Source organism: Podarcis gaigeae (assembly GCF_964106915.1).
Source record: "Podarcis gaigeae genome assembly, chromosome: 11".
NCBI lineage: Eukaryota > Metazoa > Chordata > Lepidosauria > Squamata > Lacertidae > Podarcis > Podarcis gaigeae.
Window position 1 is genome coordinate 54,896,252 of NC_139687.1, and position 21,514 is coordinate 54,917,765.

Below are 21,514 nucleotides of genomic sequence, written 5' to 3' on the forward strand. Positions count from 1 at the left end.
GGTATGTCCTTGGGAGCCTTTATGTCTCTGTGGTTGGCTGACGAATGATGGGCCCCTGGAAAATGAATGTTGATCTCCCTTTATTGCTAAAATCTACGTGGGAGAGAGAAGCGCTTTGGTGTTGGAAATGGCTGTTCAAAAGCATGCATGAAAATCCCACTTCTTCTCATGAGTAGTAGTCATTTGCTATGCAGCTCCTCCTGTGGCAATTTAGCAGAAAGGAAGAGTCCAGTTCATACTGGTGATAATGTTGTGCCTTTAAAGAATTGGATTTACCAGGAACATAGCAGGGGCACCACCACCGCTGCTGTTGCTGTATGGAGCCGTGGACTTAATGAAACATAAAACAAAACATAATAAGCAAAATATTAAAATAATTATAATTGTTGTCGTTTAGTCGTTTCCGACTCTTCGTGACCCCATGGACCAGAGCACGCCAGGCCCTCCTGTCTTCCACTGCCTCCCACAGTTTGATCAAACTCATGCTTGTAGCTTCGAGAACACTGTCCAACCATCTCGTCCTCTGTCGTCCCCTTCTCCTCGTGCCCTCCATCTTTTCCAACATCAGGGTCTTTTCCAGGGAGTCTTCTCTTCTCATGAGGTGGCCAAAGTCTTGGAGCCTCAGCTTCATGATCTGTCCTTCCAGTGAGCACTCAGGGCTGATTTCCTTCAGAATGGAGAGGTTTACTCTTCTTGCAGTCCATGGGACTCTCAAGCGTCTCCTCCAGCACCAGAATTCAAAAGCATCAATTCTTGGGCGATCAGCCTTCTTTGTGGTCCAGCTCTCACTTCCATACATCACTACTGGGGAAACCTCTCTGCTTTTAAGATGCTGTCTAGGTTTGTCATCGCTTTATTCACTACCAAAAAACACGAATGAGGTCTGTTTCCATTGTGGTGGTATGCGTGCTATTGCTTATGTAGCCAGAGTAACACCTTGCTCTCTGCAGACCCAAGGGAACTTTTACCTATTCTGACACTACATAATACTTTTCTTTTTTTCACCCCCCTGTCCATTGTTGTTGCTTCTTGCCTTCAACAGAGATGCAAAAGACCTAGACCCAACTCTCCTTTGGTTTTGGATTTTACAAGGTGCTGAGGTTTTTGGTTTTTTTTTATGGAACTGAAGGAGAAACATATGTATGTTTTCTTGTACTGTGTTAGATCTTGTGGCCTGTAACAGGATTGCCTTGCCTTTTGTGAGGGTCTTCATTTCAGGGTTACCGGGAGGAGTCCAGATTTCTCCGGTGTTTCTTTTTTTTTTGCTTCAATGGAGGCTTCCCCTTCTTTCTGTTAAATCAACTGTGGCTGATAGATACTTTGAACCCCGAGATAGCTTCATTGTTCTCTGTAGGTTCTTTCTTAGCTGAAGGCCTACCAATGTTGACCTAACAGCCATGACTCCTTATGTGTGGATCACAGTTCCTTCAGGCAGTGGTGTTGGTTTTCTGGGAAAAAATGGAATTGGAAAAATTTCCTATGCAATTTAAGAGTAATGAAAATGTTCCGTTTAAATTGGGTGTGTGTGTGTATGTGATACTTTAGAGAGCGCTATAATTTAGCCTATAAGCTTATTTTGCTTATATTCAGTAAACAAAGCTAAAAAAATTGAGCTACAAAGCTTGCCTAATATTACATATTTGCAGTTTGCATCCTTTCACTACTAATAGACTTATGAAACAGAAAATTCTCCATTTTCCCACTCCACACATCACTGCCTGCAGATGGGAGAGCAATAAGTATTTTATGGGTTCTAGTTGCTGACTCAGGGAATTTCATTCAGCTTCAGTAAAGAGGTAGAGTATACCTGTAAACAAGATGTGAATGCATGTAATGTATATGCATATGAGAAATATATCTGATAAGCAGCCTTGGGATGTAGCAATTTTCTTTGTTAGTAGATGTTATTTACAGTGCCGTGTTGTTGCCTAGAGAAAGTTTAAACCAAGTTTTATCTTTTCAAAGGGAGTGTGATGCCAACGTTCAGTGGACGCTCTTGTCTGGGTAGCTTAGCACCCTCCCTTCGAAAGACACACCGTGACTTATGCATTCATAGTTGGACAGAAGTTCATTAACTTCTGAAGCAACTCTTTATTTATGCCTGACTAACCAAAGCTGAGAATGTCTAAAGAGCTTTCACTTTGTTGCTTCTAAAGTTTGCCCCAGGCCGTATCACTTGTAATGAGAGCTTGGGCGGACTTAATTCATAGATACCAGGAGTTCCAGAGCATTATTACCACACTGAGGGTTAGGGTTGGATATAAAGGATAGCTGTGATGAACTAATACTTACTCAGGTGAGTAAGAAACGAGATCGCCAGTTTCCAAACCATGTTGCAGAGAATCTCAGGGTTTCTTGGAAACATATTAAGGGTTCTTCTCCAATTGGACGGTTAAGTGGTAACAGACAAGCCTTTTGCTTAAAACACATTTTTTATTTATTTCTGTAAGTAATTCATTGCTTTGACCGTAGGTCACAGCACAGAGCATCATAGGCATATTAAAAAAGGGGTATGTCGACAAATGGTACATAAGTAGTCCATATAACTCCAATAAAACAAACCATCATTCAAAGATTGCACAATAAAATTCCCATTGATTCTTACGACAAACTGCTGTATGAGTGTCTAGATCAGACTGATGTAGCTTTTCAGCCACAAGAAGTAAATAGAGCCACTAGCCCCCACCCCTTATGAACCTATTGCTATTGGCATGCTAAGACTCAAGCCATTGGTCTAGTTCTAATTATATATAACGTTTATGAGTTTAACATACAATCTTGGCACAACAACAAAAGTAAACTACAAAATCCACATGAAAAGCTTGTGATATAATGAGAAATATGTATCTTTCTAGAATCCTTTGGCAGTGTGGGGTTCCATGGCAGAAAAGATTGTGCAGAAAGGGTTTCCTGAAGGTAGATGATCTGAAAACTGGGGATATAGATGTTGCAGTCATGTCCTGCTCATGAGCATCTGTGATACCTGGCTGGTAACTATCAAAAGACAGAATGGAGAGATAAATGAACCATTAGTCAGCATGGGTATTCTTAAAAGTTCTTCCATTCATGAGGTTTGCATCCATAACCAAACACACCGCAGAGTTAGAAAATTGCTTTGGTCTTGTGTGCTTTGGAAATTGTCTCATTCTGTTGTTGATTTCAATTAGAAAAAGGGTTGTGTTGTGCTGGTTTGTTTGATGGGTATGTTTGATGACTTCAGCACCACCTTCGAAATCACAAATCAACTAAGGGCTGGTTTGCAGTGATCATAGAATAGTTTACAGGTTACTGTGAGCACTGAGATCATTCCTTCATCACTCCCCCCCCCCCCAGCTCAAGCAGAAGTGGCAAACCATGATCTCTGGCTTAACATTACATCCAAGCCAGGGTTGTGGTTTGCTGCAGTCCAAACAGATCACTGTTGGTAAGCAAAGAACAGACCTTGGCTCTACATCATGGTTTGTTTGGAGCGAAACAAACCACAATCCTGGGTTTCAGGTGTAACACTAAACCGGGAGTTGTGGGTTTTTTTTGCTCCTACTGGTGCTGAGGGAAGTGGGAGCCATCTGGGCGCTCACAGTTAACCATGGTGCACAAATCCAGTCAGGTACATTTGCCACCAGGAGTAGACACTGGTTTCTGAAAAGGCAAATGGTGCAAAGGGAAGGTATAAGTTTGTATACTTTTAGACATACATTGGGCGTTCTCATTGACTCTTTGCAGATTCCGCCATATATAAGGGAGTAGATGTGCTTGCTTCCTAAAGGGCGAATGGTCTGTAAGTGATGATAGCTTTGGGAAAGTAACTTAGATCTATGTCATCAGAGCTCAAATGGTCACTTGCATTCATTTGGAAACCAGGCTGAGGCTTTTAGCCTTTTTGCAGAACAGCACATGCTTAAATAAAAAAGCATAGAGGTCCCACAGTTGTTCATGTTTGTTTCTTTACACCCTAATGGAGTAAACGTCGTCTCTCACTTTGAAGCAGTAGTGGACTTCATTATACAGAGCCTTTTTCACCTGCTGTTAGTTTGGTGCTGATGAGCATGCCTGTGAAAGATTACACATCGAAATTCCTGGATGTTTATGCTGCAAGTATACTTGTCTATTCAGAAGTAAGCCCCTGTTGTATTTTATTTTTGTTTTTAAGTTGTAATCAGTCATCTTGTTTTTATTATTGCTTGTAAGCCGCTCTGAGCCCGGCCTTGGCTGGGGAGGGCGGGGTATAAATAAAAAATATTATTATTATTATTATTATTATTATTATTATTATTATTAAAAATAAGTCCCATACTGCTTGTTATTTTTAATAGATAAGAGTGGTCAGGCCATTGGCAAAATGGTGGTTAATAAGACTCACCTGACCGGGTTGTTGTCAGGATCACAAGTAGGTAACACATGTGAAGTGTTTTGACCATTTCAAAGAGAAATATTATTGTTAAGTATTATTGTTAGATGGAAAGCAGCTTTGAGTAAACTCTCTGATCTGTGTGAACCACATTGGCGGTTGGTACAAAGAGCAGAGGTGCCAGAATTCACTTGGTCGCAAGAAGACAAATGATGTCAAGGCAATTAGCTAGATGCTCCAGGAAAGCTCACAGGTAGACTGTGGTTCTGTTTTATGCTCTGGTAGTTTGAAGCATACCATCTCTGAACATAAGAGCATGCGTTTCTGAAAACCATGATCAGAACCAATCAACAGGCCTATCTTCCGTATCACTTTTTTAAAAAATATTTTATGTAAGATCCCATCTCAGTATCCTGTGGCAATGAATTCCATTGGCTAATTATCCATTGTGCAAGGAATTGCTTGGTCATAAACCATGTGCCCATTTGCTTCACTGGAAAACATTTGAGTCCATGTAATTTTTCCAACCTGTTCCATCCCCACCACAATTCCACTGCCAAGTGTCTCTTCCAGATTGCCATATTTTCTCTCTCACTTAACCCAAAAGTCCCTGGCATCCCTTTTATGTACCTCTTCCAGCTCCGTTCTACTGTATTTTGTCTGCCATTGTGCCTGCATTTAGTGTGTGTATATTTGATTTTGAAAATTGCCTTTCGGATTTTATATTGTTTGCTTCTTTGGGCATGCCCCCTGTATGGAAAGTCTACATAGCTAGTTCGCTGATGGGAAATGGAGGATAAGAAATGTCGCTATTTCTAAGCACAATTCAAAGTGTTGGTGCTGACCTTTAAAGCCCTAAACGGCCTTGGCCCACTATACCTGAAGGAACACCTCCCCACCCCCATCGTTCTGCCCGGACACTGAGGTCCAGTGCGGAGAGCCTTCTGGCAGTTCTCTCACTGCGAGAAGCCAAGTTACAGGGAACCAGGCAGAGGGCCTTCTCGGTAGTGGCACCCGCCCTGTGGAACGCCCTCCCACCAGATGTCAAAGAGAAGAACAACTACCAGACTTTTAGAAGACATCTAGGGAAGCTTTTAATGTTTGATGAATTACTGTATTTTAATATTTTTGTTGGAAGCTGCCCAGAGTGGCTGGGGAATTTTTTTTTTTTTTTTATTATTATTATTATTATTATTATTATTATATTACACAGGTTTGATGCTGGCTATCCTATGCTTGCAAGCACCTTTCTGTAAGCAATCTAAGCCAGTAAGAAAAGGCCTTAGTGGCAATTTGACCTGAATATAGTACAGATACTGCAGTCTAGACAGAACCGGACTTTGTCACTGTAGCTCAGACTGCTGGGGGTTTAACCCACTTTGTAGGGACAGCAGTTCCTGATCGTTCTCTCTCCCTCCCTCCCTCTTTCCCTCACTCCTAGTCTAGCCTGGCGTGGCAAACTAGGTCAGGGGACGAAACAACTCCAGCAGCAGCAGATCAAGCAAGTGCACAAGAAGCAAGAGACTCTGTTGCTGCTGCAGACTCTCTTTAAAGTTTCCTGCTCCTCTGCTAGTTCACCCAGTGAATTGCTGCTACGCACGCAAACTCCCTCTTAACTTTTAAAACTGAAGGTTATTTCTTTTTTTTTTTTTTTAAAGAAAAGGAATTCCCCCACTCTGCTTCCCAGGAATGTTGGGAAGATTGATTAGCTTCATCAACGTAATGTACTATCTTAATTGTTAAGTGCTATTAATTATCCAAGAAAGGTAGGAGACAGAGGAGGTGGGTGGCCGGGCGAAAGGAGAGGGCTTTATTTTTATTTTTTTGCAGGGTGTGTGTCCAGATAAGCAGCATGCGGAGCTAGTCTAAATAGCCTTCTCTGTTGCTTTTGGCTATTAGCTTTCATTCTTGACTTTGGGGGGGTCACTTGAGTTTCTATCTGGAGAGTTGGGGGCAGGGAAGGAGAGAGAGAGGCTGGACTGCTAGGCAATGGTGTTGTAGAGTTGGCTCTGTGAAAGAGAGAGAGAGCTTTTGTTGCCTGCGCTTAGGCACAGAAGTGATTAGATTATGAAGGCAGACAGAAGTAATGATTAACTTTTCCAGTCTGCATGCTGTCTCCAGACTGGCGCTCTGTGTTGTTTTCCCCCCTAAGTAGGCCCTGGCCCTGAGTCGACAGGGTATTAGGTTGTAAAGAAAGGCAGAAGGAAGGGAATGAAAGCCAGGGGGAGGAGGAGGGAGAGGAAGAAGCGAAAAGGGGGAAGGAGGAAGGCTGGCGCTTTTCTTCCATCGGATCCGGGAATGGAATTTATTGGCTGGAATGCAGTAAACGTTCAACATGCCAAACCTCACCCCCCATCTAAACAGTTTTCATAATTGTTATTTGGGGGGGGGCGAGATCTGGGCCGAATGAGAACGGAGGGAGCATGAAAAGAACTTTTTGTTTCCAAACTCCTATATATATAGAGAGAGAGAGAGAGAGAGAGAGAGAGAGAGAGAGAGAGAGAGAGAGAGAGAGATTTGCTGCTTATGTTTATGCTTAAGGAACATTTTCTTTCACTCTCTAGGAAAATAACTGCTTTAGCCTTTTGGCTAAAAAAAGAGAGATGCCTTAAGTTTCGCTTTTTGCAGGCTGAGAACATTTGATCCGTGTGTTGCCGCTGAGAAGGGGTTCCTTTCTTCTGCCTCCTCTCTTTCTCCCTCTCTCTCCCATTAGTAGATTTGCAGAAAGTATCGTGGATTTGCACGGAATGTAACCAGGCATTCAGCAGGGGACGAAAAAAGGCAAAAACTCCAAATGCTGCTAGAGTGTTTCGTGTCAAATTGGTATACTGTACTGTACAGTACTGGCTTATATTTAATGATGATGCTGTTGTTGTTTTGGAAGTTGCAACGTTTCTTAGCATAGCTGTGCCGGAAGGGGGAAAAATCAACAAAACTTAACAACCTATCACATGCAAAAAAGAAAAAACCACCCCAAATGGGTGGTCAGTTTCAGTGAAATCAGATGTAGATATTCCAGGGGTTTTTTGGTTCACATGCCACACTGGTGACACAAAAAATAGACTTCCCCAGAACCCAGTGATGGCCAAACTGTTTTGGGACTACGACTCCCATCATTCCTAGCTAACAGGACCAGTGGTCAGGGATGATGGGAACTGTAGTCCCCAAAACAGCTGGAGGGCCAAGTTTGGCCATCACTGCCATAACCCATCCAGGGTAGAACATGAATTGGCTCTCCATGTGAAAAAGGAGATGACACATATTTAAGATTTTGGGAATGAGAGAGAAGACTATGCTGCTATAGGGTGGGGGGAGAAGACAAAATTGGTTTAATACTCCCGCTGTTGTTACTATAACACACGTTTTGAACGAAAAGCGCCCTATTTTTCGATCAACGCAGAAGATACTTGGATTTATACAGGAGATTCTGCCTCGACGCTGGCACTGGAGAGGGTTATTATTAATTTGTGGAGCTGTTTTGAAATAGGTGCAGAAGTCCTTTTATATGGGGATTGGGGTTACACATTGGTTCTTGCTAGCCCTAGGCGGTCTTTATGCTTGCTGAACTCTCGTTTGGTTAAGGTATCATGTATACTGACAGATCCTGAGCATGACCAGTCTAAGCCAACATGGCCATTGGTCAAGGATGATGGGAGCTTGACCCGTAAGGCCAGAGGTTTCACAGCAGTTTTGCTACAGCGCAGGGTGCAAAGGCAGGACATTTTGGGCCAGTACGATGAGACTGAATAGTATGTTGTGCTTTTCCTGCCTCCCCACTCTCTGGGTCAGCCTAGCCTACCTCACAGGGTTGCTGTGAGGATAAACAAAACCGGTGCGCTCTCTCCAAAAATGCAGTTGAGATTTTTTAACAATAATGACTCCTTTCTGGAGCCAGAGAGGGAGGGGAAGGGGAAAAAAAAACCAAGAAGAGAGCTTTGGGGGATATTTAAGTAGAAGGAGAGAAGAGACACCAAGGAGGAAATAAGGTTTTTGAAATTAAAACTTCAAAAATAATTAGGCTGGGCTTCATACCAAACAACAGCAAAGAGGGCCATTTACTGTAAATATTATGAATGGATTTGGCTGAGTTTCTCGATCCCCGCCCTTCTAAGATTCCTTTTTCTTCTGAGCTAAGTAGAAACTCTGCCTTCAGACACCACAGAACTCTATAATTTGCATGGCTGATGAGGCCTGTTGCCTGGGACAGAGGAGGATGGAGTCAGCTGGCTTTAGTCTAACCACCAGAGACAGCCAGGCCAAGCCTCCTTGGCGTGTGTGTGTGTGTGTGTGTGTGTGTGTGTGTGTTTTCCTCTAGCTATAAAGCATACTCATTCGAGGACTCGGTGGCTTCTGCCTGCTGGCTTTTAAAAGAAAATACAATTAGGCTTTAAAAAGGAATCCCCCCGCCCCCGGCACCGCTCCATCTTTCGTCTTCTTCCTCTTTGGATCGTTTCGTAGCAATCGTAATTGATTACTTGTCATAATTAGACAGCGGCAGTGACTAATGAAGCATTTATGAATCAATGTATGTTTGCTTTCCAAAGACCCCTTTTAAAATGCTAGGAAATGTAGGTCTTTCTACTCTACGATCCCTCTCTAACGATAGGACACACAAATTTTGGCCGGGGGCATGCAGGGTGTGTGTTACGTTCTTGCAGCCCATGGCACCATTCACACATTCGGCAATATGGCTACCTTTAAGGTGTGGTGAAGCAGTCAGGTCATTGGTGCATCTGACTTGGTGTTTTCTACATTGCATGCGCTTCCATTGTGCTGCACATGGATGCATCTGACACTGATGCAATGTCTAAATGCAACACATGCACACTCATTTTCATACACAAAGCTTAACTTTCATTATTCTTCAGCTGGGGAGGAAAGATTGGAGGAGAGCACCACTTAGACATTATTCCTCAAAGCTGATTATTTTGGGTGGTGGGTGGGCTACTTGAGAATTATCTAAGTACCTTGCAAGACTTAGAAGTCCATATTTAACCTGGAGGTTCATAAATCACACATTTTTGGAGTTACGTAAACCACTAACTTGAATGCACCATCCATTCAGGTGGTCAGGAGATCATGGGATTGTGAGGACAAAATGGGGAGGCGGAGAAAATCATGTACACCACCTTGAGATCCTTGGAAATTAGGGGGTGTAGGAATGTAATGTGGAGGACAGAGGTGCCTGGCGTTCTCTGGTCCATGGGGTCACGAAGAGTCGGACATGACTAAATGACTAAACAACAACAACAACAAGGAATGTAATAAATAATACTACTAATCTGGGTGGCTTGGGGGAATGGAAGTCGTTAAACAGGTGTGCATACATGTTCCCAAACTGCTCTCTACAGAGAAATTGTAGGGAGGGATGTTTCAGTGAAACAGGAGACACTTCTGAGCAAGAAAGGTTGTTTGATAGTGGAACTGGCCGTCTTGGGAGGTAATGGTATCTCCTTCACTGGAAATATTTAAGCAGAGAATAGGCAATCTATCAATGTTGCTGCAATTACATCCTGCTTTGTAGAGCCCGCATTGAGCGAGGGGGCTGGAATGGATGACCTTGTGGGGTCCCTTCCAATGCTAAAATGCTATGAATTAACAACTTGGAACTTGCTCTAAGTAAGTAGAGTCTCACTCCCTCCAGAAGCCAAATTCTGACACACATTTCCATTGTTATAAATGGAATACCTTTATTCCATTTGATGGTGTGTCCAAGCATAGTCTGAAGAAGAGAGAATGAACATTACATCAGCAGAAACTTTAAAAGGATGGGGATCATTTTCAGAAACTTTTATATGCTTTAGCTTGTAGGGTTACATAGAGTAATAACTGCCTAATTAGCCACAGACACAAATTCATGCTCTGTTCTGGGGTTTAAAGGCCCCATAGGCACCCATTGACACGGTGGACTATAATGGCTCCTAAAGAGATGGTGTGTTTTGTCAATAGGTAAAGGTAAAGCGACCCCTGACCGTTAGGTGCAGTCACAGGTGACTCTGGGGTTGCAGCGCTCATCTCGCTTTACTGGCCAAGGGAGCTTCTGGGTCATGTGGCCAGCATGACTAAACTGCTTCTGTCGAACCAGAGCAGTGCACGGAAATGCAGTTTACCTTCCCGCCAGAGTGGTACCTATATATCTACTTGCACTTTGACGTGCTTTCAAACTGCTGGGTTGGCAGGGACCGAGCAACGGGAGCTCACCCCGTCGCGGGGATTCGAACCGCCGACCTTCTGATTGGCAAGCCATAGGCTCTGTGGTTTAGACCACAGTGCGTTCCACTTTGTCAATAATCCACAGATTAAGAACTCCCTTAAATATTTGTAACATCACTGCCAGGTTGGGTCTTTGCTGCCTAGAGATCCAGCAGTTTTGTACAATCAGTGGTAGTACAGTGGTACCTCAGGTTACATACGCTTCAGGTTACAGACTCCACTAACCCAGAAATATTACCTCGGGTTAAGAACTTTACTTCAGGATGAGAACAGAAATTGCGTGGTAATGGCGCAGCAGCAGCGGGAGGCCCCATTAGCTAAAGTGGTGCTTCAGGTTAAGAACAGTTTCAGGTTAAGAACTGACCTCCGGAATAAATTAAGTACATAACCCGAGGTACCACTGTATTCAGATGGTCCATGGTCAATCCTAGAAGGCATTTCTTACGTGGAACGACTCTTAGAAGAGTATGCAAGTTATGCTCTAGCTTAGTTATTCAAAAACCGTTAAGAGATCGTTTGCTTAGTAAACCTAGACTTAGTAAACCTAGACTTAGAACAGGGATTCTAGTACTGTACAGCATTTTGAAAAAGAATCAGGGCTATGTGGTCCACAAGAAAGTGAATGAACAGCGGTTCTTTGGTGGCCCTCCTTGCTTTCTGCTCAGCAGTGGTTCCAAACAGTGGCAATATTTCATCTCAGCAGGCTGTGAGGAGTAAGATGGACGGCAGCTGGGGTGGCATTAGTTTAATACACAGGCCCTTCTAAACTGAAGAACTTGATCTCCTGGGGGCATATATTGTTCTGTTCTCTGTTGGCATACCCAGGAGCCGGATAGAATGGCGAATGCAACAGGGAAATGTGATTATATTGAACTGTATGAAACGAGCTTGCAATTTACATGCGGACGTGATGCAAGGATCCACAAATGCACTTACCAGCACACCATCTTTTCTTCCTTCCATGTCTTGGGAATTGCAAGGACTGACTTCAAGTGTCTGGTGGGATGGCAGAGCCTCTCCCTTATGTTGCACTGAACCTTGGAGAGAACTTGGGCAGCCCTGAGACATTTTGCTGCCTTTTGAGTGTCTGAGGCGCAGTAGAACCAGACCCAATATTTTAGTGCAGCGCTGTCCAAACTTGGGACTCCCGACTGTTTTTGGACTACAGTTCCCAGCTCTCCTGCCCATTGGTCCTGCTAGCTAGGGATGATGGGAGTTGTAGTCCAATAACAGCTTTAGTGTCTAAAAAGTTTTAAGATACTGTATTTAAAAATAATAATTGTCCAGTAGCACCTTAGAGACCAACTAAGTTTGTTCTTGGTATAAGCTTTCGTGCATCTGAAGAAGTGTGCATGCACACAAAAGCTTATACCAAGAACAAACTTAGTTGGGTCTCTCTTTTGATATATATTTTGACTGTGTCACTACCTACCTGAATCTAAACAGTTTTAGTGTCTGTTGCTGGGATAGCTAGCCTTGTGGTTGCACATCCTGTGTTTATTCACGATTTTGTGAATCTCTCTTGTACTAGTTACTGGAGGGATGCCTTTGTCCAGCTCTCTGTTGCAGAAGGAACACTTGGTAAGGGAAGTAAAAGTGGCTCGGAAGTTATTTCCATCAGTTCATTCCCTTTAAGCCAGCTTGGCTGTGTAGCGTTCCTGATAACGTAAGCCTTGTCTTTTTATTCTTAGTTTGCATTATGTTATCTAGGTGCATCTGCAATACTATATTTACTAAGAGATTCCTAGACATTGCCTCTGTGGGCTAAGCATTGCTTCAGCTTTTTCTCATCTCTATTCACACTTTCCCTTGACTTCCATTTGCTCACCAACTTTTTGCTTAATATGCTGAGCCCAAAACTGGATCCAGAACTGTTCTGTGTACCTCTAACTATTTTTTTTTAATTAACTTGGAGTGGGGTCTCTGGAGGCATATATTAGCATTCAAAATCTATCTACAATTATATTAATAATTAACTGCAACCAGAAATCCCTTTGAATCTGTTCTTGGCGATTAAGTTGGGAATTCTTTACTACAGCTACAGGGGAGTAAATTCAGGGATGCAGTACAACCTCAGCCTTCTCCAGACGTAGTGTCTTCCAGATGCTTCGTACTACAACACCCATCAGCCCCAACAATTAGCCATGCTGGCTAGGACTGATGGGAGTTGTAGTCCAAAACACACCAGGATGGGGTATCTGTACTTTCCGAGATACCTTTATTATCATAGAGTTTTATACTTTTATGGCTAGCTATAGATACAGTGGACCCACAGAAATTATATATGTTTTTACTCTGTTGGTAACTTCTAGAAAAATTAATTTTTCTCTATTTCTTCCATTTGTTTTCAGACTCTTAATATTGTGAATGCGTATTCTTTAACTTCTTGCAGTGAGTGCAGAAGTAAGCCTGGGGCGCATATTGACATCTTAGGTTAGGACACTTAATCACAGTTTTGGGACTCTTAACTGGTCTTGATAATCTCAAGGCTGCTGTGGATGCGCGTTGTTTGAATACGCCATTGTGGAAGTGTACAGCTCCTGTTGTATGTACAAGAACAATTTCCTGTCCAGGATTGGCTTCAAGAGGAAATGTTTCTTTCCATTTTAAAAGGTGGCTATGCAGAGCACTGACTGGCGAGCACTTGTGACGTCACTGCTCCATCTCATCTGCAGAGCAATTTCACAACTCTTTTGAATGGATGTTATTTTCTGTTTAAGTAAAATGGTGAAGATTTAAATTAATAAACATTTTAAAAAACGTTTAAAGGCATGCAGCCCATCTTAAGATTGTTGTGCATGCTTGGGTATGTCTGTCCAATGGGTTGCAAAGGTGAGGAAGTGGGGTTTTTTACCCTTGATGCTGGCAATCTCAGAACTAATAAGACTCTGCTACAGATTGAATGCAGCACAAATGGGCAAACAGTAGCTCGTCACCTGCCTCATTCATGAAAATGATAAGCAAATTACGCTAATTGCATGCAGCTGAAAATGCAAATGAGCTTTGATTCTCTTATCTCATGATATATTACTAATCTGGCCTTTGGTTCTGAACGAATTGCCCAACCATGGCACTGAATAATGAGACCATCTGCACGGTTGGCTCCCCAGGGACAGCTGGAACTACTGCTGGCTGTTCCAGTGCTAAGTCCCATTTTACAGTGAACTGCAACTGGGGAAGAGAGAATTGCAGAAATAAAGGCGCATTGCATGACAATGAGCAGCCAGTGAGTCTTCGATCTGCAGCCCTGGTTGGCCTCACTTGGTCTGCATGCTGATGTGCACCCAAGTTGTTGCAACCCATGATAACTGACTGCTGGTAAGATTCCTTTGGTCTGTTGTGGATGCTTAAAGCTCCCAGCGACAAACCAGCCTGAGAAACCATGCAAAGGCAGGCATTGAAATTGCACGTGACAATTTGATGTTTTGGTGCTTAATCCGCTTCACACTTTAGTAACGCCCGCCAGTTTCCTAACTGCAAAAAAAGGGGAAAAAAGGTTCCCCTTTGAAGTGCATTTGTCGATCTTAGGGCACCCAGAGTATATCTTAATCCTTTTCAGTTACACAAACCTAAATTTATGGTGTGTGTTTGAATCCCTCCTGCAAAATAGCAACAGTCTTAGAGGCACACCTCATCTAAAATCTTGGAGTGTGCATGATCTTGAGCAGGGGTCAGCAAACTTTTTCAGCAGGGGGCCGGTCCACTGTCCCTCAGACCTTGTGGGGGGCCAGACTATATTTTGAAAAAAATAAATGAATAAACAAATTCCTATACCCCACAAATAACCCATAGATGCATTTTAAATAAAAGGATGCATTCTACTCATGTAAAAATACGCTGATTCCTGGACCGTTTGCGGGCTGGATTGAGAAGGCAATTGGGCCGGATCCGGCCCCCGGGCCTTAGTTTGCCTGCCCACGATCTTGAGAGTCTCCTTGCCGCTCGAGATGGCAGTGCAAGTGGCCATTCACATTGGGCGGAAGTTAACGCTTGGTCAAGGATCATAATGCACCCATCCAGTAGCTCCACATCACCGTTTGGTGTGTGTGTGTGTGTGTGTGTGTGTGTGCGCGCGCGCATGCATTTACGCCCGCCACCCATGTAGGAAATTTGGCGTTCAAGGAGGTCACTGAAACCTGCCTGTGTGGTGAGTTCTTAGCTGTAAGGGACACATAAATGGAGAAGTCTCTTTGTCTGGCACACACAAACACTAGAGCGAGAGAGAGGAGCCTGCAATTTATCTAGGCTCAGCAATTAACATAATCTGAAAACTTCTCTTTAACTGACGTCTGTCTGAAAATTGCTGGGTGGACTGGCGGGGCCAAGGAGATGAAAGGGAAAGAATGCCGTCTGAGGGATTTTATTTCATGAAATAGGGGAGCTACAGAAAGAAAGGTCCTTCTACACAGATAGAGATGTTCACACACAGACATTCTCTGCCTTTGGTTCTCGCTTTGCTTTTTCCTTTCATGAAAGCGTTCTCAAAACCCCAACCCCCCTTTAACCTGGGAACTAGTTCTGTACCTTTTCTATTTTTTTATTTCTGTATAAAAAGAAATATACATCCCATTTGTTATTCTGCACCGACGACTACATTTGAAGTAGTTCTGGAGAGTTTAGGTTAAAGGTAATTTGATATGAGCGTTCTTCGCCTATCCTTCCAGCCCTTTTCAACCCCCTCCCCTTAACTCGGCTTCTCTCCCCCCACATTTTCGGTGCCAGGTTTCAGTGGGATAGTTTTATTGAAACAAAGAATTGTGAGGCACAGAAAAGGGGACTGTTGGAGGCGGCCGGGTGGGGGGGTGGGCAAAGAGCTGAAAGACAAAATCAAGGCCTACCTCAAAAATATGGGCAGCCCATCCCACAGGCCCGAGCGGTTTAAGGGAGAGGGTCTTCCGCCCCCTGGTCCCCAGGGATGGGTTGTAAATTTTATCTTTCTAATTCCCAAAACACTGCCTCCCCTCTCTCTCTCTCTCTCTTTTTTTTTTTATAAATAGAAGCTGCCTCAAGCTACCAAGGAAATATTTTCCTAGCCGGCATTTAAAGGAGGAAATTGCACAACACTGTTCCCTCCCTCTAAATGTGGTTGTTGGTTGTTTTGGTTTTTTTTTAAGTATTGCAAACTGAATATACCGCTCTCAGATCAGGGGAGGGTTGGCTTTAAGGAGTTGGAAGTGGGCGCAGAAAATGGAGCTGCAGAACGATGTGCTTTTGGCTCCGTTGATAGGTTTCCTCGATGGCGTAGCTGCCAGCTTGGAAAGCGCTTCCCCGACATTGCCAGCTCATTGTAGGAAAACTTGGTTTCGCAGGGATCCTTCCCGGGAAATAGTCGAGAGGAATATAGGACGCTGCTGCATTCAGAGTCTGACCATTGGTTCATTCTAGCAGCTCTTTCCTGCCTCTCATGGTTTGGTTGGCCTCCATGGTTTGGTTTTCTTGGCAACGTGGGAGCCACAACCGAGGAGAAGCGTCAACTCTGCTGATGTTGATGTCTGAGGCAGGTCTTCCTCGCGCCACCCTTATTTATTTTTAAATGTTGCTGGCCTCCAGGGTGAAAACGGCAAAGCACCATAGATCCGAAATATTTGATTAGGGCATAAATTCTGTTTTATAGTATTCTCGGCTTGCTTCTACACTGTGGCCACAGACTTCTATGCGTAAGCATTGGTGATGGTAGACTTGAGTTTGCCCCTAGGGAGGCTGCACAACTGGGTTATCACCCTGAACTGGCAACCCGCTTCACAGCATGCATGGAGCTGGGACACCCAATTCAATTTAGTGCACACATTTTCTCGGTAGCCCATGCATCTAAGCAACCTGTGGATTTGCCACACCTTTCTCTGAACAGAACACCTTTTCTCTGAACTGTGCCATTGGCATAGATACTCTGCATTTTCACCAGGGCTCACCTGTACGGGGCTTTGAGTTCAGTGTGCGTAGGATTGATACAGGAAAATAAACAAGGTGCAAATGCCACACTAAACTGTGGTAGAGGGTGATTTTGGAGCAAAATGTTCACATGCTCCTGACTGCTGTTTTAACACCCAGGGATATTTTGGCAGTTTCATGAGGACTCTGGTGGAAATATTCTTGAGTTGTGAGACCCCCGCCCCCTGGCCTGCTCTCCCCACCCCCGTTCCCTATTTTCTGCCCCTTGTATTAAAAGGGAACTTTACATAGGGTTAATAGTTCCCAGGCCTTCCTAGTCTGTAAATAGCATTGTGGAATTTCTGGGTAATCAGAACAGAGCTGATGCTCTCTGCAAGTTGCCTAGCACTTTGAAAGAGGGATTTGGAGTCAAGGCTCTCCCCTCCAGCACCCTGGTGATAATTGCCTCCTTTACCCAGTTTAGCAATAGAGGCAGAGTTGAGAAAGAGAGGGAAGCAGGTTTCCCCACCCTCTTTCCCCCCTTCCACCCCACTGCATTTTTTTGCTAACAAATGCAAGACTTCCGGTCTCCACCCCGCTACCACAAACCACAGTCTAACTGCAATTCAATCAGATTTATAGCTCATCTGACGTCTGCATCCTTGAGCATTTATGACCAGCGATCTGGCTATAGGCTTAAATAAGGCCCGTAAATTATAGCAGATGATCTTGCCCTACCTCCTCAGTCTGGATGGAGCTATGCTTAACTCTCCTTTTATGTCTTTCTCCCTCCCTCCAAGACGAGAGGAAAATTTATTATATGAAACAAAGCTTAGGGATTGGCTTTTAAGAACAGGATGATGTACGCGGCGGGTTAGTCTGTGCGATCCCTTGCTGTCAGCCCTGCTTACCCACATTTGACATCACAAAAGATGTCTGCGGCTGATTAGCAGGTCTTTGGTATTATGTTATCTGCCATTGATTTGCCGTTGGCTTAAACTGAATGACTGTGTTCACGACCTGAAGGCTGCAGCCAGGCTGCAGGGTGGGGGTGAGGATAATTCAGTTACGGGAGATGCAAGGTGGCACGTTGTGCTGTAGTTTTGTGTCTTCAGCCAGTTCCTTTACCACAACATGATTTGATTGGCCCGATTCTGGAATAATCTAGAACAGTGTTTCCCCAAACTTAGTGGGTCTCCACCGGTTTTTTTTGGACTACAATTCCCATCATCCCTAGCTAGCAAGACCAGTGGTCAGGGATGATAGGAATTGTAGTCCCAAAGCTGCTGGAGACTCAGGCTTGGGGAAACACTGGTCTAGACCATAGCTGTCGACGTTTCCTTTTTAAAAGGGAAATTCCCTTATTCCGAATAGGATTCCTCGCAAGAAAAGGAAAAAGTTGACAGCTATGGTCTAGACAGTGGGGAATGGAACTGGGTAGGAAGAGTAGCCAGAGCAGCAACAGTGATTAGTCCCAGATACTTCACTTTTTAAAAGTTCTGCAGTTTACCATCAGACCTAAGTTTGTGGAAGGTGTTTTGGTCATAGGGAGCTTGGTTCAGCTCTCCACCAATCCATTCATTCACACTGACTGTTATTGACACAGAAGTGATGCGATGAAGCATCACATGGCATACAGAGAGCCCTGCTGGATCGTCCAGCATAGAGTTGGCCAAGGGTCGTCTAGTCGAACCCCCTGCAATGCAGGAATGTCCCATACAGGGATCAAACCTGCAACTTTGGCGTTACCAGCACCATGCTCTAACCAACTGAGCTATCATGCTGTTTCTAAACCATGGGCAGCTCAATGCCTCTGGGAAGCCCACAAGCTGAGCATGGAAGCAGCAGTCATGCCCAACACCTGGCGCCCAGAGGCCTCCTTCTCCAAAGGTGGAGATCTTGTTTAGCTCTTTTGACTTCGAACATAGTAACAGCTTTTCACTGAAGGAGGAACGGGAATCCTGAGCTGCAAAAACAGCCTGAAAAGCTTTCCTATAGAAGTATCCTGCTCTTCTGAACATGTGGGTGTTGCCAAAGGAGCCACAGTCACACCATATGGCAGAAGCATAGCGGCCAGTCAACTGGTGGCGACTTTGCATTCTTGCTGCCACATCAAAATGGTTCCCCAAATCATGTCCAATGTTCGCCCATAATGTCAGCCAGGGAGGGACTTGTAATGCATGCATTCAGCCACATAGAACTCTTTCCTTCTTGCTGACTACAGGATCCAATTAAAACCCAGAGACTCTTACTTATGTGTATTTGTGGAGGGGGGGGGGATAGTTCTCTTAGAGCCCACACTCCCCAAATATTTAATGATTTGTAAGCCCAATTCTCTAATGTTTAGCTGCAAACTACTTTGCATTTGGGTTAATTGATTCTAAGACGGTTGCAGAATAAACAGGGAAAATGTTTGGTCTCCGTTGGATTCATGCAAATGAATGTGTGTATTCTGTTTGTAGCTAAAAACATAAATTATCTGGTACACTTAGTGGAAAGGAGGAGGGTTGGTGGGCCTGGGAAGACAAATGAAGGGGCTTCGTTGATCTGTTGTGACTATTTGGGTGGAGCCTGTGGCTGAGTTGGCAGAACACATGTTTTGAATGCAGAGGGTTCCAGGTTCAGACCTTGTTAGCCCAAGACTTGTAGCACAGGTACCAGTCAGTACTGAGCTAGAGTTCATAAGAGAGCTTTACGTGTTCATTAAACGACAGGGGGCATGCATAGTTGTTCATATTCTGTGTTGTTGTTGTTGATGATGTTGTTGTTGTTGATGTTTTGTTATGAGGTTAAACTTTGGTCTCCCATCTTCTCTCCCTCCAGATTCCCACGTTCTGCAAGAGCCAGGGGATCCTTCACACTGGTGCGTGGTAGCATACTGGGAAGAAAAAACACGAGTGGGCCGGCTGTATTCTGTCCAAGAACCGTCCCTGGATATCTTCTATGATCTACCTCAGGGGAATGGCTTCTGCCTCGGACAGCTCAACTCGGACAATAAAAGCCAGCTTGTGCAGAAAGTCCGCAGCAAGATTGGCTACGGCATCCAGCTGACCAAGGAGGTCGACGGGGTGTGGGTTTATAACCGCAGCAGTTACCCCATTTTCATCAAGTCGGCCACACTGGACAATCCCGACTCCAGGACGTTGCTAGTGCACAAGGTGTTCCCAGGCTTTTCCATCAAAGCGTTTGACTACGAGAAAGCGTACAGCTTGCAGAGGCCCAATGACCACGAATTCATGCAGCAGCCGTGGAGTGGCTTCACCGTTCAGATCAGCTTTGTGAAAGGCTGGGGCCAGTGTTATACGAGACAGTTCATCAGCAGTTGCCCTTGCTGGTTGGAGGTTATTTTCAATAACCGATGATGACTCAAGAGACTTAGGCCGGACTCAACAATGACCTTTTATAACTACTTTGCTGCTAAATATCTCCTTCTGAGTGCTTGCTTTTTCATGCAAACTTTTTTTGTTCGTTTGTTTTCTGTTTTGAGAAATAGCTTATGGAAAGATTTCTCTCTGTGTGTTTCTTTTTCTTTTTTTCTTTTCAGTTTTGGTATTTCGAGAAGTTTCTTTTCTTCTTTAAAGTGTGAATGACCAATAACTCAGAAGGGGGAAAGGAAGGCACCTGGGAAAGGGCTGGGGTGGGGTGGAGTGGAGGAGAGTTTCACTTGAACGTACTTCATTCATTAGTGGGTCATTTTGTACCCTTTAAGTTATTATTGCCCGAACGTGGTGGGAGGAATTGGACGCAGCTTGGTTTATACATAGCTCCCTCTTGAATTCAAACAGTGGTACAGGTTCCTGCGCCCCTTCCTCACACCCTCTTGGTGAACACACATCAATTTGGAGACCCGTGTTTGCTCCCCGAGTTCTTGCGCACGTGGCTTTTACCCTGCTTGTTTCAGTTGAGGTGTCAGATCTACCCACATGCACAACAAGGGATGCCATTGCAAGGCAGGAGAGCTCCAAACGCGCATTGGAGTTACCATGCTTTGAGGAAGGAAAGAAGGATAACCTCTTTGGTTTGCCTTGCAAACTCGGTGCTAAACCGTTTGCAGGAGTCTGCCGCTGTGCGATGCCTTCGTGCCGATCTCGACGCAACATGCATTTCATTTCGCTGCAGCTTCTGCCCTTTGTGGCAGATCAATCCATCTGCTGTTTGTCACAAACACACCAACTCCTTTGCTGGTATGAAGGAAGCCGACCCTCTGCGGCGACGGAAAGCCCATTGTGGGTCCCTGGTGCAGAGCGAATGTCCAGCCCACGTGAAGGCGAGCAAAGTATCTTTGGCCAACAATCTTACAACCTTTTCTTCTCTCTTTCTCTCCCTTTCCTGCCCTCTCCACTGCGGCCATCTGCTGCTTTAACACTTCATGTCTGTGTCATTTGGGGGTGGGGGTGAGAAGCATGGGCTCGGAAGGGCATGCCCATTTTCCCATTGCGCTTAGTGATCATTTGTGATGCCAGGAAAACAATTAAGGTGCATGGCCTGTGCTTTTCAAATTGATCTGCGATGCAGACTTGTTTGAGACCTTTTTCTTTTTTTTTTAATAATAAAAAAAAAGACGAAAGGGAATTTCAGTATTTATCCCCTTGTAACCTGCCCTGATCAGGTTTGCAACAGTACTGTTCGCATCCAGAAATTGCAGTCATTCATTTATTTCTTCTTGAATTCATACACTTAGTATGATAATTTTACACTGTTCTTAGCTCAATGAGCATGTTTAGACCTTAACATAAGCTATTTTTCTAAATATAAAAGGTTTAAGTGAACAAGAGAAGCATTCTCATTGGAATTTTAGCATTGAAGTGCTTTGGAAAACAAAAAAACAAAACAACAACAAAAAAGAGACTCCTTTAAAAAAAAGAAACCCTGAGATTTATTAAAGAAAAAAATGTATTTTATGTTATATATAAATATATTATTACTTGTAAATATAAAGACGTTTTATAAGCATCATTATTTATGTATTGTGCAATGTGTATAAACAAGAAATAAGAAAAGATGCACTTTGCTTTAATATAAATGCAAATAACAAAATGCCAAATTAAAAAAAAAAAGATAAGATCACAAGATTGTGGTGTTTTT

General features: G+C 43.9%; 1 protein-coding gene across 3 annotated transcripts in view; it reads left to right on the plus strand.

Annotated features, from left to right (window-relative positions):
* Positions 1–21,296, plus strand: part of SMAD7 (SMAD family member 7) — a 105,117-nt gene extending 83,821 nt beyond the window's left edge. For all 3 annotated transcript variants that reach the window (XM_083702846.1, XM_083702847.1, XM_083702845.1), the window contains one exon: positions 19,253–21,296. In XM_083702846.1, the coding sequence (XP_083558972.1) occupies positions 19,253–19,791 (539 nt within the window). In that variant the 3' untranslated portion in view covers positions 19,792–21,296. The remainder of the gene's footprint in view (positions 1–19,252) is intronic.
* Positions 21,297–21,514: the final 218 nt, after the last annotated feature.